This window comes from Salvelinus fontinalis, chromosome 3 (assembly GCF_029448725.1).
Source record: "Salvelinus fontinalis isolate EN_2023a chromosome 3, ASM2944872v1, whole genome shotgun sequence".
Taxonomy (NCBI): domain Eukaryota; kingdom Metazoa; phylum Chordata; class Actinopteri; order Salmoniformes; family Salmonidae; genus Salvelinus; species Salvelinus fontinalis.
Genome location: NC_074667.1, coordinates 19,974,449 through 19,993,546, shown reverse-complemented (window position 1 = coordinate 19,993,546; position 19,098 = coordinate 19,974,449). Strand labels below are relative to the sequence as shown.

The 19,098-nt window shown below is 43.4% G+C and overlaps 1 protein-coding gene across 2 annotated transcripts in view; it reads left to right on the top strand.

Annotated features, from left to right (window-relative positions):
• The window catches only part of LOC129840720 (E3 ubiquitin-protein ligase RNF182-like), a 34,731-nt gene extending 18,073 nt beyond the window's left edge, over positions 1–16,658 (top strand). Inside the window, exons 2-3 of one of the 2 annotated variants that reach the window (XM_055908849.1) lie at positions 488–559; positions 13,270–16,658. In XM_055908849.1, coding sequence (XP_055764824.1) covers positions 14,264–15,076 — 813 coding nt within the window. In that variant the 5' untranslated portion in view covers positions 488–559; positions 13,270–14,263 and the 3' untranslated portion in view covers positions 15,077–16,658. The remainder of the gene's footprint in view (positions 1–487; positions 560–13,269) is intronic. The other variant, XM_055908839.1, reaches the window with a different exon arrangement.
• The last annotated feature ends 2,440 nt before the right edge of the window (positions 16,659–19,098 follow it).

Sequence of the window (19,098 nt, the reverse complement as noted above, 5' to 3'; positions counted from 1 at the left end):
ACACAAACATCAAAGAGACACAGTTGAAACCCTTTTTTTCATTGGCTAATACTCCCCTATCATCTTGGCGATCTCACCGCAGAGTTACAGGGTCAGGAAGTCAGAGGGCTAATCCTTAGGGAGAAATTCCGACCATCCAGCAGACCCAATCTGGTGAGATTTGTATTGAAGCAAGACAATAACAAAACAAAACAACAACAGCATTAGACTTCTTCATATAGAACTCCTTATCCTCTTTTGGACACATGACTCACATCATGATTCATGCGTTCCAAAAAAACACTTCTGATTAAATAAATAATAAACAAATCAGAATAACAAATAAACCCTTAAATCCATAAGGAAATAGACTAGAGACAGGTGTCCCTCATTCAGGGGCAGAGCTCTCTCTGTCCTTCTCGTGGTCCGAATCACACATAGGACTATTGATAAATTATGAACTTCTAGTTATTAGTGTTTACATTTAAATCTCACCCAATGTCTCTAGCCTTTCTAGTGAGGATGATCAGGCCTCCCCAGAAAGTCAGAACAGAGGTCAGAGGTCATTCAACCCCATTAAGTGAGTATATTTCCCTTTTCTTTCACTGTAACGCAGACATCATTTGAAGATTTCTTATCAAGAGAATTGACATATGTGCAGCCAAAACTCGTACAATAGATACTTCAGAAAATGTAATTTGTGTATCCTTTCTAACCTTTGAAAAACTCACTAAAACCAAAATAAAAAGACCCCACACAATAAATCAAACACAGTATTAACGCAACTAACAAATAGTCATAATAGGTGGGTTGTGTGTGGGTGCTGGCGTGTGAGGTAAAACGTATGGTAAAATGGCCAGGCCTTACTTAATTTGGGCGCTCCCTTAACAGCCGGATCCGGGCACCTTTATAGTGTATAGTATACAGTCTCAATAACTTCTCTCCTAAGGCACCTGCCTCAGGAAGCCTTTCAAAGGGAGAGATACAGAATCATTGGTAAACATGTAAAAAAAAAACTTGGTAACGGACATTCCATCAGTCCTGGAAGAAAGAAAATAAACATGTACTTAGTTTTCACTATGCTACATTTTATTCAGTCCAAAAAATGTATAATTCTCGAACTTATTGCATCTTGGGCAGGAAGCCTCGATAAAACCATGCACATCCAGAATCATAATTGAGACACATCAGATAGTTAAACCTCTCTGGGATAGGCGTCCCGCTGGCAGGACAATTTCCGGTGAAACTGGAGGGCGCGCATTTCAAATAAATAATCTGTCTTATATCGGTTAAAAGCTTACATTCTTGTTAATCTAACTGCACTGTCCGATTTACAATAGACTTTACAGTGAAAGCATGCCATGCAATTGTTTGAGGACAGCGCTTCATATCAAAATACTTTTCCACCAGCACAGGTTTCATAAATTCACAAATAGGGATTGAATATTCACTTACTTTTTGAAAATCTTCCTCTGATTTGTCATCCAAAAGGTCTCAGCTACAACATGTAGTGTCATTTTGTTAGATAAAATCCTTCTTTATATCCCAAAAAGTCAGTTTAGTTGGCACCATCGGTTTGAGTAATCCACTCGTTCAACATGCAGACAAAGGAATCCAAAAAGCTACCGCTATACTTTGTTAAAACAAGTCAAAATACGTTTCTATTCAATCCTCATGTACCCTAAAATGTAATTAACTTCTTACGGCTGATATGACAACAGTCAGTGAAAGTGCAGGGCGCCAAATTCAAAATGACAGAAATACCATAATTAATATTCCTCAAACATACAAGTATTTCACACCATTTTAAAGATACACTTCTTGTTAGTCCGATTTCAAATAGGCTTTACAGCGAAAGCACCACCAAAGAATTATGTTAGGTCAGAGCCAAGTCACAGAAAAACACAGCCATTTTTCTAGCCAAAGAGAGGAGTCACAAAAAGCAGAAATAGAGATAGAATTAATCACTAACCTTTGATGATCTTCATCAGATGACACTCATAGGACCTAATGTTGAACAATACATGTGTGTTTTGTTCGATAAAGTTCATATTTATATAAAAAAATCAGAGTTTACATTGGCGCGTTATGTTCAGTAGTTCCAAGACATCTGGTGATTTTGCAGAGAGCCACATCAATTTACAGAAATACCTATCATAAATGTTGATGAAAATACAAGTGTTATACATGGAACTTTAGATAAACTTCTCCTTAATGCAACCGCTGTGTCAGATTTCAAAAAAGCTTTACGGAAAAAGCTAACCATGCAATAATCTGAGTACGGCGCTCAGAGCCCAAACAAGCCAAAAAGATATCCGCCATATTGTGCAGTCAAAAGAAGTCAGAAATAACATTATAAATATTCACTTACCTTTGATGATCTTCATCAGAATGCACTTCCAGGAATCCCAGTTCCACAATAAATGTTTGTTTTGTTCGATAATATCTGTCATTTATGTCCAAATAGCTCCTGTTGTTAGCGCGTTTGGTTAACAAATCCAAACACACGAAGCGCGTACACTAAGAGCAGACGAAAGGTCAAAAAGTTCCGTTACAGTCCGATAAAAAAAATGTCAAACGAAGTATAGAATCAATCTTTAGGATGTTTTTAACATAAATCTTCAATAATGTTCCAAACAGAGAATTCCTTTGTCTTCAGAAATGCAATGGAACTCAAGCTAACTCTCACATGAATGAGAATGGCCAGCTCGTGGCTTTCTGGCAGACCTCTGACTCATTCCCCTCTCATTTGGCCTCCCTTCACAGTAGAAGCATCAAACAAGGTTCTAAAGACTGTTGACATCTAGTGGAAGCCTTAGGAAGTGCAACATGACCACTATCCCACTGTATCTCCAATAGGAAATGAATGAGTTGAAAAACAACCAACCTCAGATTTCCCACTTCCTGGTTGGATTTTTTCTCAGGTTTTTGCCTGCCATATTAGTTATGTTATACTCACAGACATCATTCAAACAGTTTTAGATACTTCAGAGTGTTTTCTATCCGAATATACTAATAATATGCATATATTAGCAACTGGGACTGAGTAGCAGGCAGTTTACTCTGGGCACCTCTGGGCACCTTATTCATCCAAGCTACTCAATATTGCCCCCAGCCATAAGAGGTTCACCTGTTTGGGCTGCAAACCCGATGTCGGAACGAAAATGACAACAGCTGCAGGGCGCGAAATTCAAAATCTATTTTTTTTAAATATTTAACTTTCACACATTAACAAGTCCAATACAGCATTTGAAAGATAAACATCTTGTCAATCCAGCCAACATGTCCGATTTTTTAAATGTTTTACAGAGAAAACACCACATATATTTATGTTAGCTCACCACCAAATACAAAAGTGGACAGACACGTATGATTATGATTATGATGTATGAATTATGATTCAAGTAGCATGCACAAGCCAACCGAAATAACCTAAAACCAACCTAAAGAACCCAGAAAAAACTACCTCAGATGACAGTCATATAACATGTTACACAATAAATCTATGTTTTGTTCATAAAATGTGCATATTTTAGCTATAAATCAGTTTTACATTGATGCTACCATAAATGCTACAGTCTGAAATCAGACGGGAGTAGCCAGAGAAAATACAGACACCAACGTCAACTACTAATTACACCTCATAAAACATTTCAGAAAAACATATGGTGGATAGCTAATGAAAGACAGATATCGTGTGAATAGAGCCAATATTTCCGATTTTTGAAGTGTTTTACAGCGAAAACACAATATATCGTTATATTAGCTAACAACATAAGCTAGCATAAGGCAGCATTGATTCTAGTCAAGCGCTAGCCTAGCACAGTTAGCACAGTTAGCATAGAACAGTTCGACAGATATATGAAAAAGCATCCCAAATTGGGTCCTTATCTTTGTTGATCTTCCATCAGAATGTTGTAACGGGGTCCAATGTCCAGTACAGTCTTTAGTTGGGTTCCAGAACGAAATATTTCCCTCTTTGGTTAGCAAGCACCACGGCTGTGCGGCGCTAATCTTTCTGTCTTCAAAAAATTCTTCCAAAACATCACGTCTAAAGTCCAGAATAAATTGCAATAATATAATTAAAGTATATTGAAAAAACATACTTTAGGATGATTTTGTGACATGTATCAAATAATATCGTAGCAAGAGATCATATTCACCGTTATCGAGCTTCTTCCAGGAGCCGAGTCTAACTTCTGCCTCGCGCCCGGAATTTTTTTTTAACTGCGCAGGTCTCACAGGAAGGTGTGGTATTCAGTCCATGGACGAGATATTCGACTGCTTTCAAGTCTCACTTCCGCATTACATCCAGATGAAGGCGTATGACGTGTTTCTACGGTCCTAAGTGTCATGACCTTGTATAGACAAGGTCTTAAAGAGACACATCGCATTTTGGAAATCTCAATTCGGCTGGGAAAATGGCTGTAAAAATAGTTCTGTTCGACTTAGAGAAATAATTAAAACCTTTTTAGAAACTATAGACTGTTATCTATCAGTAGTAATCAACAGTAGTAAATATATGCATATTGTAAAATAAAAAATTTCTTAAGAGGCCGTTTGAAAATGTGCACATATTTTCCAGTTTTTTCAATATTCACCCTGCAGCCTGAAGAAGTTAATGTTTTCCCTATACGTTCTAATGGAAGAGCATGGGCTCTCAAAGAAAAACCAACCAGAATTATTTTTTCCAAAATTCTCCTACCATATCTATTGTTATAGTCTATTACATTATTTTAACATTTCTACAAACTTCAGAGTGTTTTCTTTCCAATGGTACCAATTATATGCATATTCTGTCTTCAGGGCCTGAGCAACAGGCAGTTTACTTTGGGCACGTCAGTCAGGTGGAAATGAGGAAAAATAGACCCTAGCCTGAAGAAGCTTTTTTGTAATCTTATCATTTTGACCTGTTGCATTGACATATGTGACTGACCCCCTTGATTTGGTCTTATGTAGCAACATTTTAAGTTGTGTTATTTACATTGGATAAAAGCTGAGACAAACCGGTATATCAAACACTGAATTTGAGGAACAATGGCAAAGTAATTCTGCTTTGAAAGTTGAACTTGTAAACTCCCTTTTGAGAAAATGGCCTTTGAATATTTTGGTACACCTACTGGAGAGCCCTCCTTTATCTACACCCATTCAGCATTGTTTACACCCTCTTAAGCCAGTCCCACCCATCTCTTTAAGGATTCACATGTGAGATCATGTGCTAAACAGTGAGTAGTAAAGATTAAGACTAAAAGTGGTTAACCTCTCCAGGGTATGTGGGACGGTAGCGTCTCACCTCGTCAACAGCCAGTGAAACTGCAGGGCGCCAAATTCAAAACAACAGAAATCCCATAATTAAAATTTCTCAAACATACAAGTATTTTACACCATTTTAAGATGCACTTGTTGTAAATCCAGCCACAGTGTCTGATTTAAAAAGGCTTCACGACGAAAGCACACCAGATGATTATGTTAGGTCAGAGCCAAGTCACAGAAAAAACAGAAAAACCAAAAGCCATTTTTCCAGCCAAAGAGAGGAGTCACAAAAAGCAGAAATAGCGATAAAATAAATCACTAACCTTTGATGATCTTCATCAGATGACACTCATAGGACTTCATGTTACACAATACATGTATGTTTTGTTCGGTAAAGTTCATATTTATATCCAAAAATCTGAGTTTACATTGGCGCATTATGTTCAGTAGTTCCAAAACATCCGGTGATTTTGCAGAGCCACATCAATTTACAGAAATACTCATAATAAACTTTGCTAAAAGATACAACTGTTATGCATGGAATTTTAGATCCACTTCTCCTTAATGCAACCGCTGTCAGATTTCAAAATAATGTTCCAACCGGAGAATTCCTTTGTCTTCAGAAATGCAATAGAACGCAAGCTAAGTCTCTCACGTGAACGCGCCTGGTCAGCTCGTGGCTCTCTGGCAGACCTCTGACCTCATTCGCCCCCACTTCACAGTAGAAGCATCAAACAAGGTTCTAAAGACTATTGACATCTAGTGGACGCCTTAGGAGGTGCAATATGACCCCATTTCCACTGTATCTTGGATAGGCAAAGAGTTGAAAAACTACAAACCTCAGATTTCCCACTTCCTGGTTGGATTTTTTCTCAGGTTTTTGCCTGCCATATATAGTTATGTTATACTCACAGACATCATTTAAACAGTTTTAGAAACTTCAGAGTGTTTTTATCCAAATATACTAAAAATATGCATATCCAAGCATCTGGGCCTGAGTAGCAGGCAGTTTACTCTGGGCACGCTTTTCATCCTGACGTGAAAATACTGCCCCCTACCCAAGAGAGGTTAAAGTAATAGCCTACAGTCAGGGAAAATTGCAGGTAAACAGCAAGTGTCCAGATAAAAAATATTTAATAAGTATTAGATGACGCTTACCCAGATACACTTGTCTAAATTAATGGGTCATATGAAAGAAATGCTATAACCCCCAGCCACATCTGGATGGGTCTCTACAGAACGTGTTAACTGTACAGCGAAATGGTTACTTGCATAGTAGAAATGTCCAAAATAGATAGTGTCAATATTTAAAAAATTATATGTACAAGAACAATATCAATAACGATATCAGTGATAGATGAGTGTAATGGAGACGCTGTGAGTCGAGAAGCAGGTGAAACATTTAATAAAGCAACAAACATGAAACAAGACAACATAACAGTGGTGTTTACGCATGAACACAGGAAAAATACTGACTGAGGAAGGAACCCAAGGGAGTGACAGATATAGGGGGAGGTAATCAGGAAGGTAATGGGGTCCAGTTGAGTATCATGATGATCTGCAGGTGCGCGTAATGATGGAAACCAGGACCAGTGGTTAGTATACCAGCGATGTTGAACGCCGGAGGGAAGGAGCAGGAGTAGACGTGACAGTACACCCCCCCCCCCCCCCCTGACGTGCGGCTCCTCCGGCCCGCAGGACGACACCAGCCAGAGGGACAACCCTGAGGATGAGGAGCGGCCTGGTCTGTGCTGCGAAGGTGGAAATCACGGATAATGTTGGGATCCAGAAGGTCCTCCACCAGAACACAACACCGCTCCTCTGGGCCAAACCCCTCCCAGTCCACCAGGAAATGGAGACGACACCCACAACGTCGGGAGTCCAGTCGGGATCTGACGGCATATGCCGGACTCCCCTCGATGTGGAGGGGTGTCGTGGGGACAGCATCAGCTAGGGGACCAGGAACCACCAGCCTGAGAAGGGAGACATTAAAAGAAGGTGAGATACAGTAGTCACCTCGTTGACCCTGCGGAGAACCTTGAACAGCCCCACAAACCGGGGGCTCAGTTTCTTGCAGGGCAGGCGGAGTGAGAGGTTCCTGGTAGAAAGCCAGACACGATCCCCAGGCTGGAACACAGGGGTCGCACTGCGGTGGCGTTCTGCCTGCTCCTTTTGATGGTGGACGGCTCGTTGGATTCTCAAGTGACCATCGCTCCACACTTCTTCTGCTTGCCGGAACCACTCATCAATCACAGGAGCGTCGGTCTGGCCCGGGGTTCACGGAGCCAGGGCCCAGAACACACTGCAAGGGGGTCAACCCAGTGGAGGAGTGACATAGCGAGTTCTGGGCATACTCTGCCCATGGAAGGAATTGTGCCCACTCTCCCTGCCGGTCCTGACAGTGACTCCTCAGGAACCTCCCCAGCTCCAGGTTCATCCTCGCCACCTGCCCGTTGAACTGAGGTCGGTACCCGGAAGTGAGGCTGACCGTGACACAGAGCTTCTCCATTAAGGCTTTCCATACCCATGATGTGAATTGGGGGCCACGGTCGGAGACAATGTCCTCCGGGAAGGCCATAATGCTGGAAGACCTGCTGGAAGAGTGCCTCAGTGACCTGGAGAGCAGTAGGGAGACCAGTAAGAGCGATTAAACGACAGGATTTTGAAAATCTATCCACAACCACCAAAATGGTGGTGAAACCATCAAAGGAGGGGAGATCTGTAACAAAGTCAATGGATAGATGGGACCAGGGATGCTGAGGCACAGGAAGGGGAGGGAGCTTCCCTGCTGGAGCATTCCGGGGGGATTTGGTTTGGGCACATACGGAACAGAAGTTGACGTAGCAAGTGACATCCTGTGCTAAGGTGAACCAGTATTTCCCAGAGATGGATTGGGTAGTGCGAGAAATACAAGTATGTCCAGCGACAACAGCTGTGTTTACCCAGGTCATCAGCCAGACCCTTATCCCTGTAGGAATGTAAATGTGCTCGGGAGGAGAGTTGGATGCGGGCCCCCTCTCCAGAGCCTGGCGGATGTTCACATCTTCATCCCAGACCACAGGAGCTACAACTCGGAAGGATGGGATCATAGGCGCATTCTGGACAGGACCCTCTCCCGAATTGTAGAGGTGAGCATCGGCCTTGGTGTTCTTTGAACCTGGGTGATAGGTCAGCGTGAAGTCAAACCTTGTGAAGAAAAGGGCCCACCTTGCTTGGTGCGGATTCAGCCTTCTTGCAGTCCGTATGTCCTCCAGGTTCTGATGGTCGGTGAGAATGACAAATGGTTCATTGGTGCCCTCCAGTCAGTGTCTCCACTCCTCTAATGCCAACTTCACCGCCAGGAGCTCAGGATCACCGACGTCATAATTCCTCTCTGCAGGGGACAGTTTCTTAGAGTAAAAAGCACACGGGTACAACTTCTATGGATTACCCTGTTGTTGAGACAGAACTGCCCACATGCCTACTTATGAAGCATCTACCTCCACCACAAAGGATATCGTGGGATCTGGATGTTTGAGCAATGGGGCGGAGATGAAACATCCCTTGAGTAGACAGAAGGCCTCGTTGGCTGCTGGGCTCCACAACAACCTACGAGGCCTGCCTTAAGGAGAGAGGTGAGAGGACTGGTGACAGAGCTGAAGTTCTTGATGAAATGACGGTAGAAGTTGGCAAACCCCAAAAACCATTGTAACCCCTTTATGGTGGTTGGGACTGGCCATGACCTGATGGGGCTGTCTGGTGCCCCTGCCCCATCTACCTTCTTGTCATCCATCCTCAATTCCCTGCAGGCTGATTTGGTAGCATAAGAAGGAGACAGCCCTCTGATGAAATTGGCACTTCTCATCCTTGACCTACAGGTGGTTAGCCAGGAGGCATTCCAGGACTGCTCGAACGTGAGTGATGTGATCTTTCAGGTTAGCCAAGTAGATCAAGATGTCTTCGATATACATGACCACCTGGAGTCCGAGCATGTCCCTGAACACCTTGTTAATGAATGCCTGGAACACTGACAGAGCATTGGCTAAGCCAAATGGCATCACCAAGTACTCATAGTGACCACACATCGTGCTAAACGCAATCTTCCACTCATCCCCCTCCCGGATACGGATGAGATTGTAAGCACTCCACAGGTCCAGTTTGGTAATAATCCGGGTCCCGCGGAGCTGTCCGATGGCTGCTGGCAACAACCAGAGAGGCTACCGATACGCTGTGATAATCTCATTGAGTCCACTGTAGTCAATTCCTCTCCACGAAGAAGAAACCAGCCGACGCAGGAGAAGTGGTCGTGCGGATAAAACCTTGTTGGAGCCCCTCTTGGATGTAATCCTCCATGGCCTGGGTCTCAGCCACCGACAGAGGGTAGATGCGTATGCACGGAGGTGCTGAACCTGCAAGCAGGTCGATGGCACAGTCCCAGGGGCAATGAGGAGGAAGACAGGTGGCGCAGGTCTTTGAGAATACCTCCCGCAGGTCTTGGTATACCTCCAGGATGTTGGGCTGAAGGGCAACCACAGGACTCTCAACTGACGTGGAACCACAGGGGACAGGGAAGCAGGGAAGCAGGTGCTCTGGCATTCGGGTGACCAGTCTGTGATTCTCATCCTCGACCATAAGAAGGTAGGGTTATGGCGTTGAAGCCAAGGGAGGCTAAGGATGATCTTGTGAACTGGTGCACTGGTAATGCAGAAGGGGATGTTCTCCTGATGAGTGGACTCCATGGTGAGGGTGAGTGGTTGGGTGATGTGTGATGTGTGTGACGGTTCCAGATCCTAATGGTCAACTATCGAGGGCTTGAACCGGAAAAGGAGAGGAGAGCGGGTATGAGATGATATTAAGAGAGGAGACAAGGGTCTGGTCAATAAATTTAGCCGCGTCTCCCTGGAATCCACTAATGCTGTAGACACAGTACATGAGGGACAGTCAACTAGTGTGATGGACACCAAAAAGAACCTAGCAGAAAGTGATGAAGATGGAATACTCACTGCTGCCCCAAGGGGTGGAAGATCACGTGACCGTCCCTCTGCTCTTGTGGATCCCGGAATCGAAAGTGCCGGACACCGCTGGAGCTTGTGCCCTCCTTGCCCACAGTACAGACAGAGCCCCAGCTATATCCATCTGCGGTGCTCCGCCGCGGGGAAGCGTGTGACCCCTACCTCCATGGGTTAAGGCTCTGATCCCGAGTGTTCACTAAGGGAGGGAGAGATGTGATGAGAGTACTGACACTCACGAAGTGGGTTATCCAGACGGATGACCACCGCAATGAGTTTGTTTCAAGGTGAGGTCGTCGTGTCGACAGGCCAGTTCCGTCTGGACCTCCTCACGCAGACCTCTTCTGAATAGCATATGTAGCACCAGCTCATTCCATTCTCTGGAATGCTGCCACTGTCCGGAAGGTGAGCGCATACTCGGCAGCCGTCTGGTGCCCCTGCCGTATTTGAAGTAGACACTCACTCCCCCCCCCTCTCTGCCCTCCGGGGGGTGATCGAAGATACATTTAAATAGAGCCATGAACCCCTCATAGGATTCTAGCTCCTCCTCTCTCCCATACGACCGTAGCCCATTCCAACGCCCGCCCAGTCATCAGAGAAATAACCGTGACAACCTTGGTCCTCTCGGTGGTGGGAGCTCCCATCTGATATGTAAAGAAGAGGGAGCACATTAAGTAGTAAGCCACGGCATTTGGATGAGGTACTGTCGTATTTATCTGGGAGGGACATACGGGCATCGCTGACCTGAGCGGGTTGCTGAATGGGCTGTTGTGCTGGCTCGCTGGGTCGGCTGGTTGTAGAGTATCCTCCGTTAGTTGAAGGCAAGACCTCCCGGGTGTGTTCGAAACATTGCAAACTGCGAAGAACCTCTTCCATATCCGTCCCCAGTTGTGCCTGCTGGTCATGGTGTTAACGTAGAAGGTAACCCTGCTTGTCGACCATCTGAGAGATATTCGGTTTTCCTGCAGCTTCCATTGTTTGAGTCAGTATTCTGTAACGGAGACGCTGTGAGTCGAGAAACAGGTGCAGGAGAAACGTTTAATAAAACAACAAACATGAAACGAGACAACATAACAATAGAGTTTACACATGAACACAGGAACAATACTTACTGAGGAAGGAACCCAAGGGAGTGACAGATATAGGGGTGGTAATCAGGAAGGTAATGGAGTCCAGGTGAGTATCATGGTGGAACCCAGGACCGGTGGTTAGTATACCGGCGACGTTGAACGCCGGAGGGGAAGAGCTGGAGTAGGCGTGACAATGAGGTAGTTATATGCAGGATCAAAAAATAATAATACTAGCAGCAACATATGGCGTGTGTGTTAGGAGAGAGTCATTTGAATAGAGGCAATGCAGATAACGCTGATGACTGGGAACGCGCCCGGTTTGGACTCATCAGACCAAAGGACAGATTTCCACCGGTCTAATGTACATTGCTCATGTTTCTTGGCCCAAGCAAGTATTTTCTTCTCATTGGTGTCCTTTAGTAGTGGTGTCTTTGTATCAATTCGACCATGGAGCCCTGATTCATGCAGTCTCCTCTGAACAGTTGATGTTGAGATGTGTCTGTTACTTGAACTCAGTGAAGCATTTATTTGGGCTGCAATTTCTGAGGCTGGTAACTCTAATGAATTTATCCTCTGCAACATAGGTAACTCTGGCTCTTCCTTTCCTGTGGCGGTCCTCATGAGAGCCAGTTTCATCATAGCGCTTGACTTGTTTTTGCAACTGCACTTGAAGAACATCTCCCGGGTGGCGCAGTGGTCTAGGGCACTGCATCGCAGTGCTAGCTGCGCCACCAGAGTCTCTGGGTTCGCGCCCAGGCTCTGTCGCAGCCGGCCGTAACCGGGAGGTCCGTGGGGCGACGCACAATTGGCATAGCGTCGTCCGGGTTAGGGAGGGTTTGGCCGGTAGTGATATCCTTGTCTCAGTATGTAAAAAAAAAAATGTATGTAATAAAATGTATGCACTCTACTGTAAGTCGCTCTGGATAAGAGCGTCTGCTAAATGACTAAAATGTAAATATATGTAATGTAAGAAACTTTCAAAGTTCTTGAAATGTTCCGCATTGACTGACCTTCATGTCTTATAGTAATGATGGACTGTCATTTCTCTTTGCTTATTTGAGCTGTTCTTACCATAATATGGACTTGGTCTTTTACCAAATAGGGCTATCTACTGTATACCACCCCTACCTTGTCACAACACAACTGATTGGCTCAAAAGCATTAAGAAGGAAAGAAATTCCACAAATTAACTTTTAACAAGGCACATCTGTTAATTGGCTGGTTAAGAGAATGCCAAGAGTGTGCAAAGGGTGGCTACTTTGAAGAATCTCAAATATAAAATATATTTTGATTTGTTTAACAACTCTTAAGGATTAGCCCCTTTTTAAAAGTTATGTCTAAAATGACACACCCAAATGCAATTTAGATTTTGGACATTAGATGGCATCCGTCTATGTGCAAAGTTTTAGACTGATCCAATGAACCATTGCATTTCTGTTCAAAGTTTTGTATCAAGACTGCCCAAATGTGCCTTATTTGTTTATTAATAACTTTTCATGTTCAAAATTGTGCACTCTCCTCAAATAATAGCAGGGCATTCTTTCACTGTAATAGCTACTGTAAATTGAACAGTGCAGTTAGATTAACAAGAATTTAAGCTTTCTGCCAATATCAGATATGTCTATGTCCTGGGAAATGTTCCTCATGCTACTCGCATTAGCCTACGTTAGCTCAACCGTCCTGTGGAAGGGACACCGATACCGAAGAAGTTTCACACTTTTTTGGTCACTACATGATTCCATATGTTATTTCATAGTTTTGATGTCTTCGCTATTATTCTACAATGTAAAAAATAGTAAAAAATAAAGAAAAAACCCTTGAATGAGTAGGCGTGTCCAAACTTTTGACTGGTACTGTATGTGCACAGGAGGCAACAGCTTAGACCGCTAGATCGTCCTAGGCCTCTACTGTGTGGTTTTATACTTGTTTTTGATTCCCAAATGTTCACTGACAAATATTCCTTTGTGTTCTTTCCACAGAGGAGTAACCATGCTGCTGTACCAGTGTCCTGAGAATACCAATACTGGCAATACCACTACCTCTCTCTAGCTTGATCGTTCGACAACCACTCACGCAAGATTTCCTGACGGATATAATCCAATTCATCCCTCCATATTTTGGATATTCCTATCGAAGCAATAGTGACACAGGCAAATTTGAAAATGGTTCCAGCTCCCTGTCCACTTGTGTATGTTTTCTGTTTACGCACTTTACACATCACAGGGACTTTCAAAACCAGTAGGTTCTCTCAGTAAATTGTTGGAATGGTTTTGTCATTGGAAACTCATCTGCAGATCTGAATTTGTACCAAATCTGCAGACAGACATTGTATGTGCAGGGTAACCATGAGAGCATTGTATTGTATGATAGCAGTAGATAACTGCAAGAGAAACCCTCTGATCCGAAGTCTGCCTGCGCTACGTTAGGGTAGGGACCAGTCCAAATCTGTCTTCCCCAATCCTATGCCCTCAAACACTAATTTAGCACTATACTGTACATCGTTGTGAAAGTAAAGCCAATCAGCATGCTCAACTGTACGAACTCAGTTATTCAGGGTATTCACGACCAGACAAAAATATATATCAGGGCCTGATTGTTCTCTTTGCAACCTAGGTGTCAATATTTGCGAAGTAATACCGTATGTGAATGTATTTTTACTGTGAAAAGGTGTAAAAAAAAAAGTATATTGGTGCCCATCATATCAGTGTCTTAAATCATTATTTTTACCCCGCTTCTTGTGAGTTATAATGTGGACAAAAACAAATAACAGTCTAAAAACAACATTCACTATCTTCACACTTGAGAAAAAAATCATATAAATCTTGAATCAGGGACAAAACTTTACCGGGCAGCTGCTGTTGAATCAGTGCAGGGTGACGCCTTGGGACATTCACCATTCCTGGCTAGCGCTGCTGCATCAGCACCTGTATTCCTGGCAATCTGGGCATTCCGCCCTCCCTTGCCTCTCTCGGGATGAACCAGAAGTTTGAGAAGTTGGACTTGCAGACGGACCAGCGCTGCCAGCCTCTGGTCTACACCGTGGAGGAGCTGGAGTGCAAGATTTGCTATAACCGCTACGACACGCGCACCCGCAAGCCCAAGGTGCTGGGCTGCCTCCACCGCGTCTGCGCCAAATGCCTGAAGAAGATTGTGGAGAACTCGTCCCCCAGCATCGTCAGCTGCCCCTTCTGCCGCCACGAGACGCACGTGCCCTACGAGGAGATCTGGCTGCTGCAGGACGACAGCAACATCCTGGCCATCCTCACCTATCAGGACCGGGCCAGGAAGAGTGGCGGTTCCATCACCCCTGGCGGGGAGGTACTGCTCACCCCAAGCAGCCTGAGCGGGAGCGGAGGTGGAGGGGACGGCTGTGGTGGTGATTCTGGGGGTGACTGCGTCACAACCGGCGAGCAGTCGCATAGCTCCTCCGACTGCCTGGTCATCACCATCATGGAGGTGCCGGGCGAATCGCAGTCATCGGACTCCATGAGCATGCTCAATATGGTGCGCCTGTACCGGCCCGCAAGCCTGGCCTCGCAGCCCTGCGACATGCCCTTGCAGAAGTGTGGGGCTTGGACCTCGCGCAACTTTCCCAGCTTCCTAATCGGTGTCCTGTGTCTGGTCTTCTTCTCGTCGCTGCCACTGGGCATCTACCTGCTGATGATCCAGCAGCTCACCCTGGGCGTCATCCTGGTCAGCCTGGTGCCCTCCACCCTAGTTCTGTGTGTGTTCTATGGCTTCTGTCAATGCCTTTGCCATGAGATCATGCAGTCAATAGCTACATAGTCACGTCCCCACTTCACTCCCCTCCCCTACTCAACCCCCTAATACCAATGTATGTCTACCTGTGGACATGACATAGCGAGACCTGTAAAAGACCAAACCAAATCACTGATGCATATCTACAGTGCCGTGAAAAAGTATTTTCTCCCTTTCTGATTAAACCCTACTTTTGCATATTTTTGATACTGAATGTTATCAGATCTACAACCGAAACCTAACATTACATAAAGGGAACCTGAGTGAACAAATAACACAACAATTACATATTTATTTCATTTATTTAATGAACAAAGTAATTGCCCCTTCACACTCAATAACTGGCCGTGCCACCATAAGCTGCAATGACTCCAACCAAACGCTTCCTGTAGTTGTTGATCAGTTTCTCACATCACTGTGGAGGAATTTTGCCTCACTCTTCCATGCAGAACTGCTGTAACTCAGTGACATATGTGGGTTTTCAAGCATGAACTGCTCGTTTCAAGTCCTGCCACATCTCAATTGGGATTAGGTCTGGACTTTGACTAGGTAATTCCAAATCTTCAAATGTATTGCTTTTAGCCATTTTCATGTAGACTTGATTGTGTGTTTTGGATCATTGTCTTGCCCCATGGCCCAGCTGCTCTTCAGCTTCAGCTCACAGACAGATGGCCTGACATTCTCCCGTAGAATGATCTGATACAGAACAGAATTGATGGTTCCTTCTTTTAAGGCAAGTCATCCAGGTCCTGACGCAGCAAAGCATCCCCAAACCATCACACTAACACTACCATGCTTGGCCGTTGGTATGAGGTTCTTACGGTGGAATGCAGTGTTTGGTTTTTGCCAGGCATAATTGGACCCATGTCGTCCAAAACGTTGACTCAAGTTTGCCAAAAAGCACCTGGAAGCACTTGGATGATCAAGACTCTTGAAATAATGTTCTTTGGACAGATGATTCAAAAGTGTAAGGGGGCAAATACTTTTTCACTGCACTGTATATCCCCTCTCCTTTGTAAAATACACCCCTACCCACCCCTTTCTTTCTTATTTCCCACTTCAGATAATACCAGCACTAAAACGAACAATTCCGACTGACCACTTGGATTAGGATGTAGGGCTTTCCACTGGAACATTCAAGGCAAGCCAACCTGTGCAACACCCATGACCTGATGAATGGTTTTCTAATTACACAGCTCAACCTACATCAGATTGCTGTTGTTTGTGTTTATACGGCTTACCGGAATGGGCTTTAGTTATTGTGACGATCACTAAACTGTATTGTTCAAAAAGAATACGACCCTCTCATGCTCTACTATGGCAATGACTGCACATACACTGTTAACCTTATCGTGGTAGAATACCTATCTGCTTGACCTATGGGATACGGACTATGAAAACCCATAGTTTTAGGGATGTATTCAGACATACAGCACAGTCTCCATGTATACTGTTGAAGTTCCGAGTTGCCTTTGTAAGGCATGTCTGTCTGTGCCCCTGCAGTAACTTAATGTTGTAATATGAACTTGTCTGTGTTATTGCATTTGGAATGGACAAACCGCCTAACGCCTAAACTGTTACTAGATATTTCAATAAAGACTCAAGACACTTTTGTGATCTTTGCCATTATTTTTTACATTTCTCCCATAACCCACACTTCATGGGCAACTATCCAATCTGCAGTTTTAATAGGATACAATCACATTCCTTATACTTCACAATTACAATGGAATAAGTATTATGTAAAAAGCACCAAAAACATTATCCAATATATGTTGGTTCTTGCATCATTTATTTAGACATGGAAGACAAGACAAAGCTACATACATTGCTTGAATTAAACTACCCTCAGGAGACTGGAGAAATCAAAATATTATCCCACAATATGTGTATCTGTTTATGCAGAACAATTTCCCCCAGTGAAAAGTGTACCATTTGGTGATGTGTGAATCACTGGATTCAGTTGCAGCCCCACAGACCCATTTCGCTAAATTCCTGACATTTTGCTAACTCGATGAGCTAATTTTTGTGACCTTACTCTGAAGACCTTGGCACATGGAAACACCCGTGCGGCATCGAAGGTCCTCAGCTCTTCAAAGCTTCTAGTTAGTTATCACTGGAGCGCAACTTGAAGGAATACCTGTCTAGCACGATCAAATGCTGCTAATTATAAGAAACCTCACGTAGCATTAGATGATGTCAACCTTGGAGACCAGGGTTCGTTCTCCGTGTCCATCCTTTCTACTCTCCCCACTTGATCTTTCGACCTTTACGTTACCCCTTTTACTGTTTCAATTAAACATTTTCCAAAAACACAATTTTAGATTTGATTAGGGGAGCATAATGAACCTCTGTCAAAACTTGAGGCAAACAGACAGAGTTTCATTCCACAACGCTATATATCAGTTTTTCAGAAATTTAGGTAAATTTGTTTTTTTTAGTTAAAGATTGGTGTGTTTTTTCACTATCTAATCATGGCATGGCAGACATGTTCAATGACAGACATGCATTTGTTTGAAATCTATTACTTGACGGTTTCATTTCAGAGAGACAAAGAACCATGTTGTTTTTATGCAAAGTGCTATATATCCGCCTCACTCAGTGAAACAAGTAGTACTGCTAGTAAGTAAATGCCTTCGTCTTAAGATAGCTAGGTGAGACAACCACATATCACAGTCCAATATACAGGATACGAACATTCCATGCCAGCTAAACAATGGCTTGCAAAAGTATTCAGAACCCTTGGATTTCTTCACATTTTGTTGTGTTACAAAGTATGATTAAAATAGATTTTTTTTTTTTTTTTTTTTTTGTCAACAATCTACACAAAATACTCAGTAATGTCAAAGTGGAAGAAATCGTTTTTTATTAGTATTAACATACATTTAATAAATAAAATATAATTGTTGCCTAAGTATTCACACCCCTGACTCCATACAGGTTAGAAACACATTTGGCAGTAATTACAGCTGAGAAACTTATTGGGTAAGTGGAAGACCTTTGCACACCTGGTGTGTGAAATATTTGCCTATTATTCTTGCAAAATTCTTCAAGCTCTGTCAAGATGTTGGGGATCATGGCTAGACAGCCATTTTCAAATCTTTCCATCATAATTCAAGACGATTTAAGTCAACACTATAACTTGGCCACTTAGGAACATTCACTGTCTTCTTGGTAAGCAACTCCAGTGTAGATGTGGCCTTGTGTTGTAGGGTATTGACCTGCTGAAAGGTGAATTCCTCTTCCAGTGTCTGGTTTAAAGCAGATTGAAGAAGGTTTTGCTCTAGGATTTTGTCTGTGCCCATTTCTATTTTTCCTGAAAACTCTCCAGTAATTTTTCAATGTCAAGCATATCCATACTATGATGCAACCACCACCATTCTTTTAAATAAGGAAGCAGTTACTCAGTGGTGTTGTGTTGGATTTGCTCCAAACATAGGGCTTTGCATTTAGACCAAGTGTATTCCTTTGACATGTTTTTTTTTTTTTTTGCGGTATTACTTTAGTGCCTTGTTGTTTTGGAATATTTGTATTTTCACTACAATGTTGTTGATCCATCCTCAGTTCTCTTCCATCACAGCCATTGAAACCTGTAGCTGTTTTAAAATCAATAATGGCCTCATGGTAACATCCCTGAGAAGTTTCATTCCTGTCCTGCAGCTCAGTTGAGGAGGATGACTGTATCTTTGGGGTGTCTGGGTGGTTTAATAGATAATGCACAGCATAATTATTAACTAGACCAAGCTTTACGAGATATTCAATGTCTGATTTGTTATTGTTACCCATCTACCAATCACTGCCCATCTACCAATCACCCACAGCCCTTTTTTATGAGACTTTCAAAAAGCTCCGTGGTCTTTGTAGTTGAATCTGTCCTTGAAATTCAGTACTGAGGGACCTTACAGAGGTTGTATGTATGCGGGACATAAGAAGGGTTAGTCAGCCTAGTGGTTAGAGCGTTGGGCCATTAACCGAAAGGTTTCTGGTTGAATCTCTGAGCTGGCATAAAAATATGTTGTTCTGCCCCTGAGCAAGGCAGTTTCCCTTTC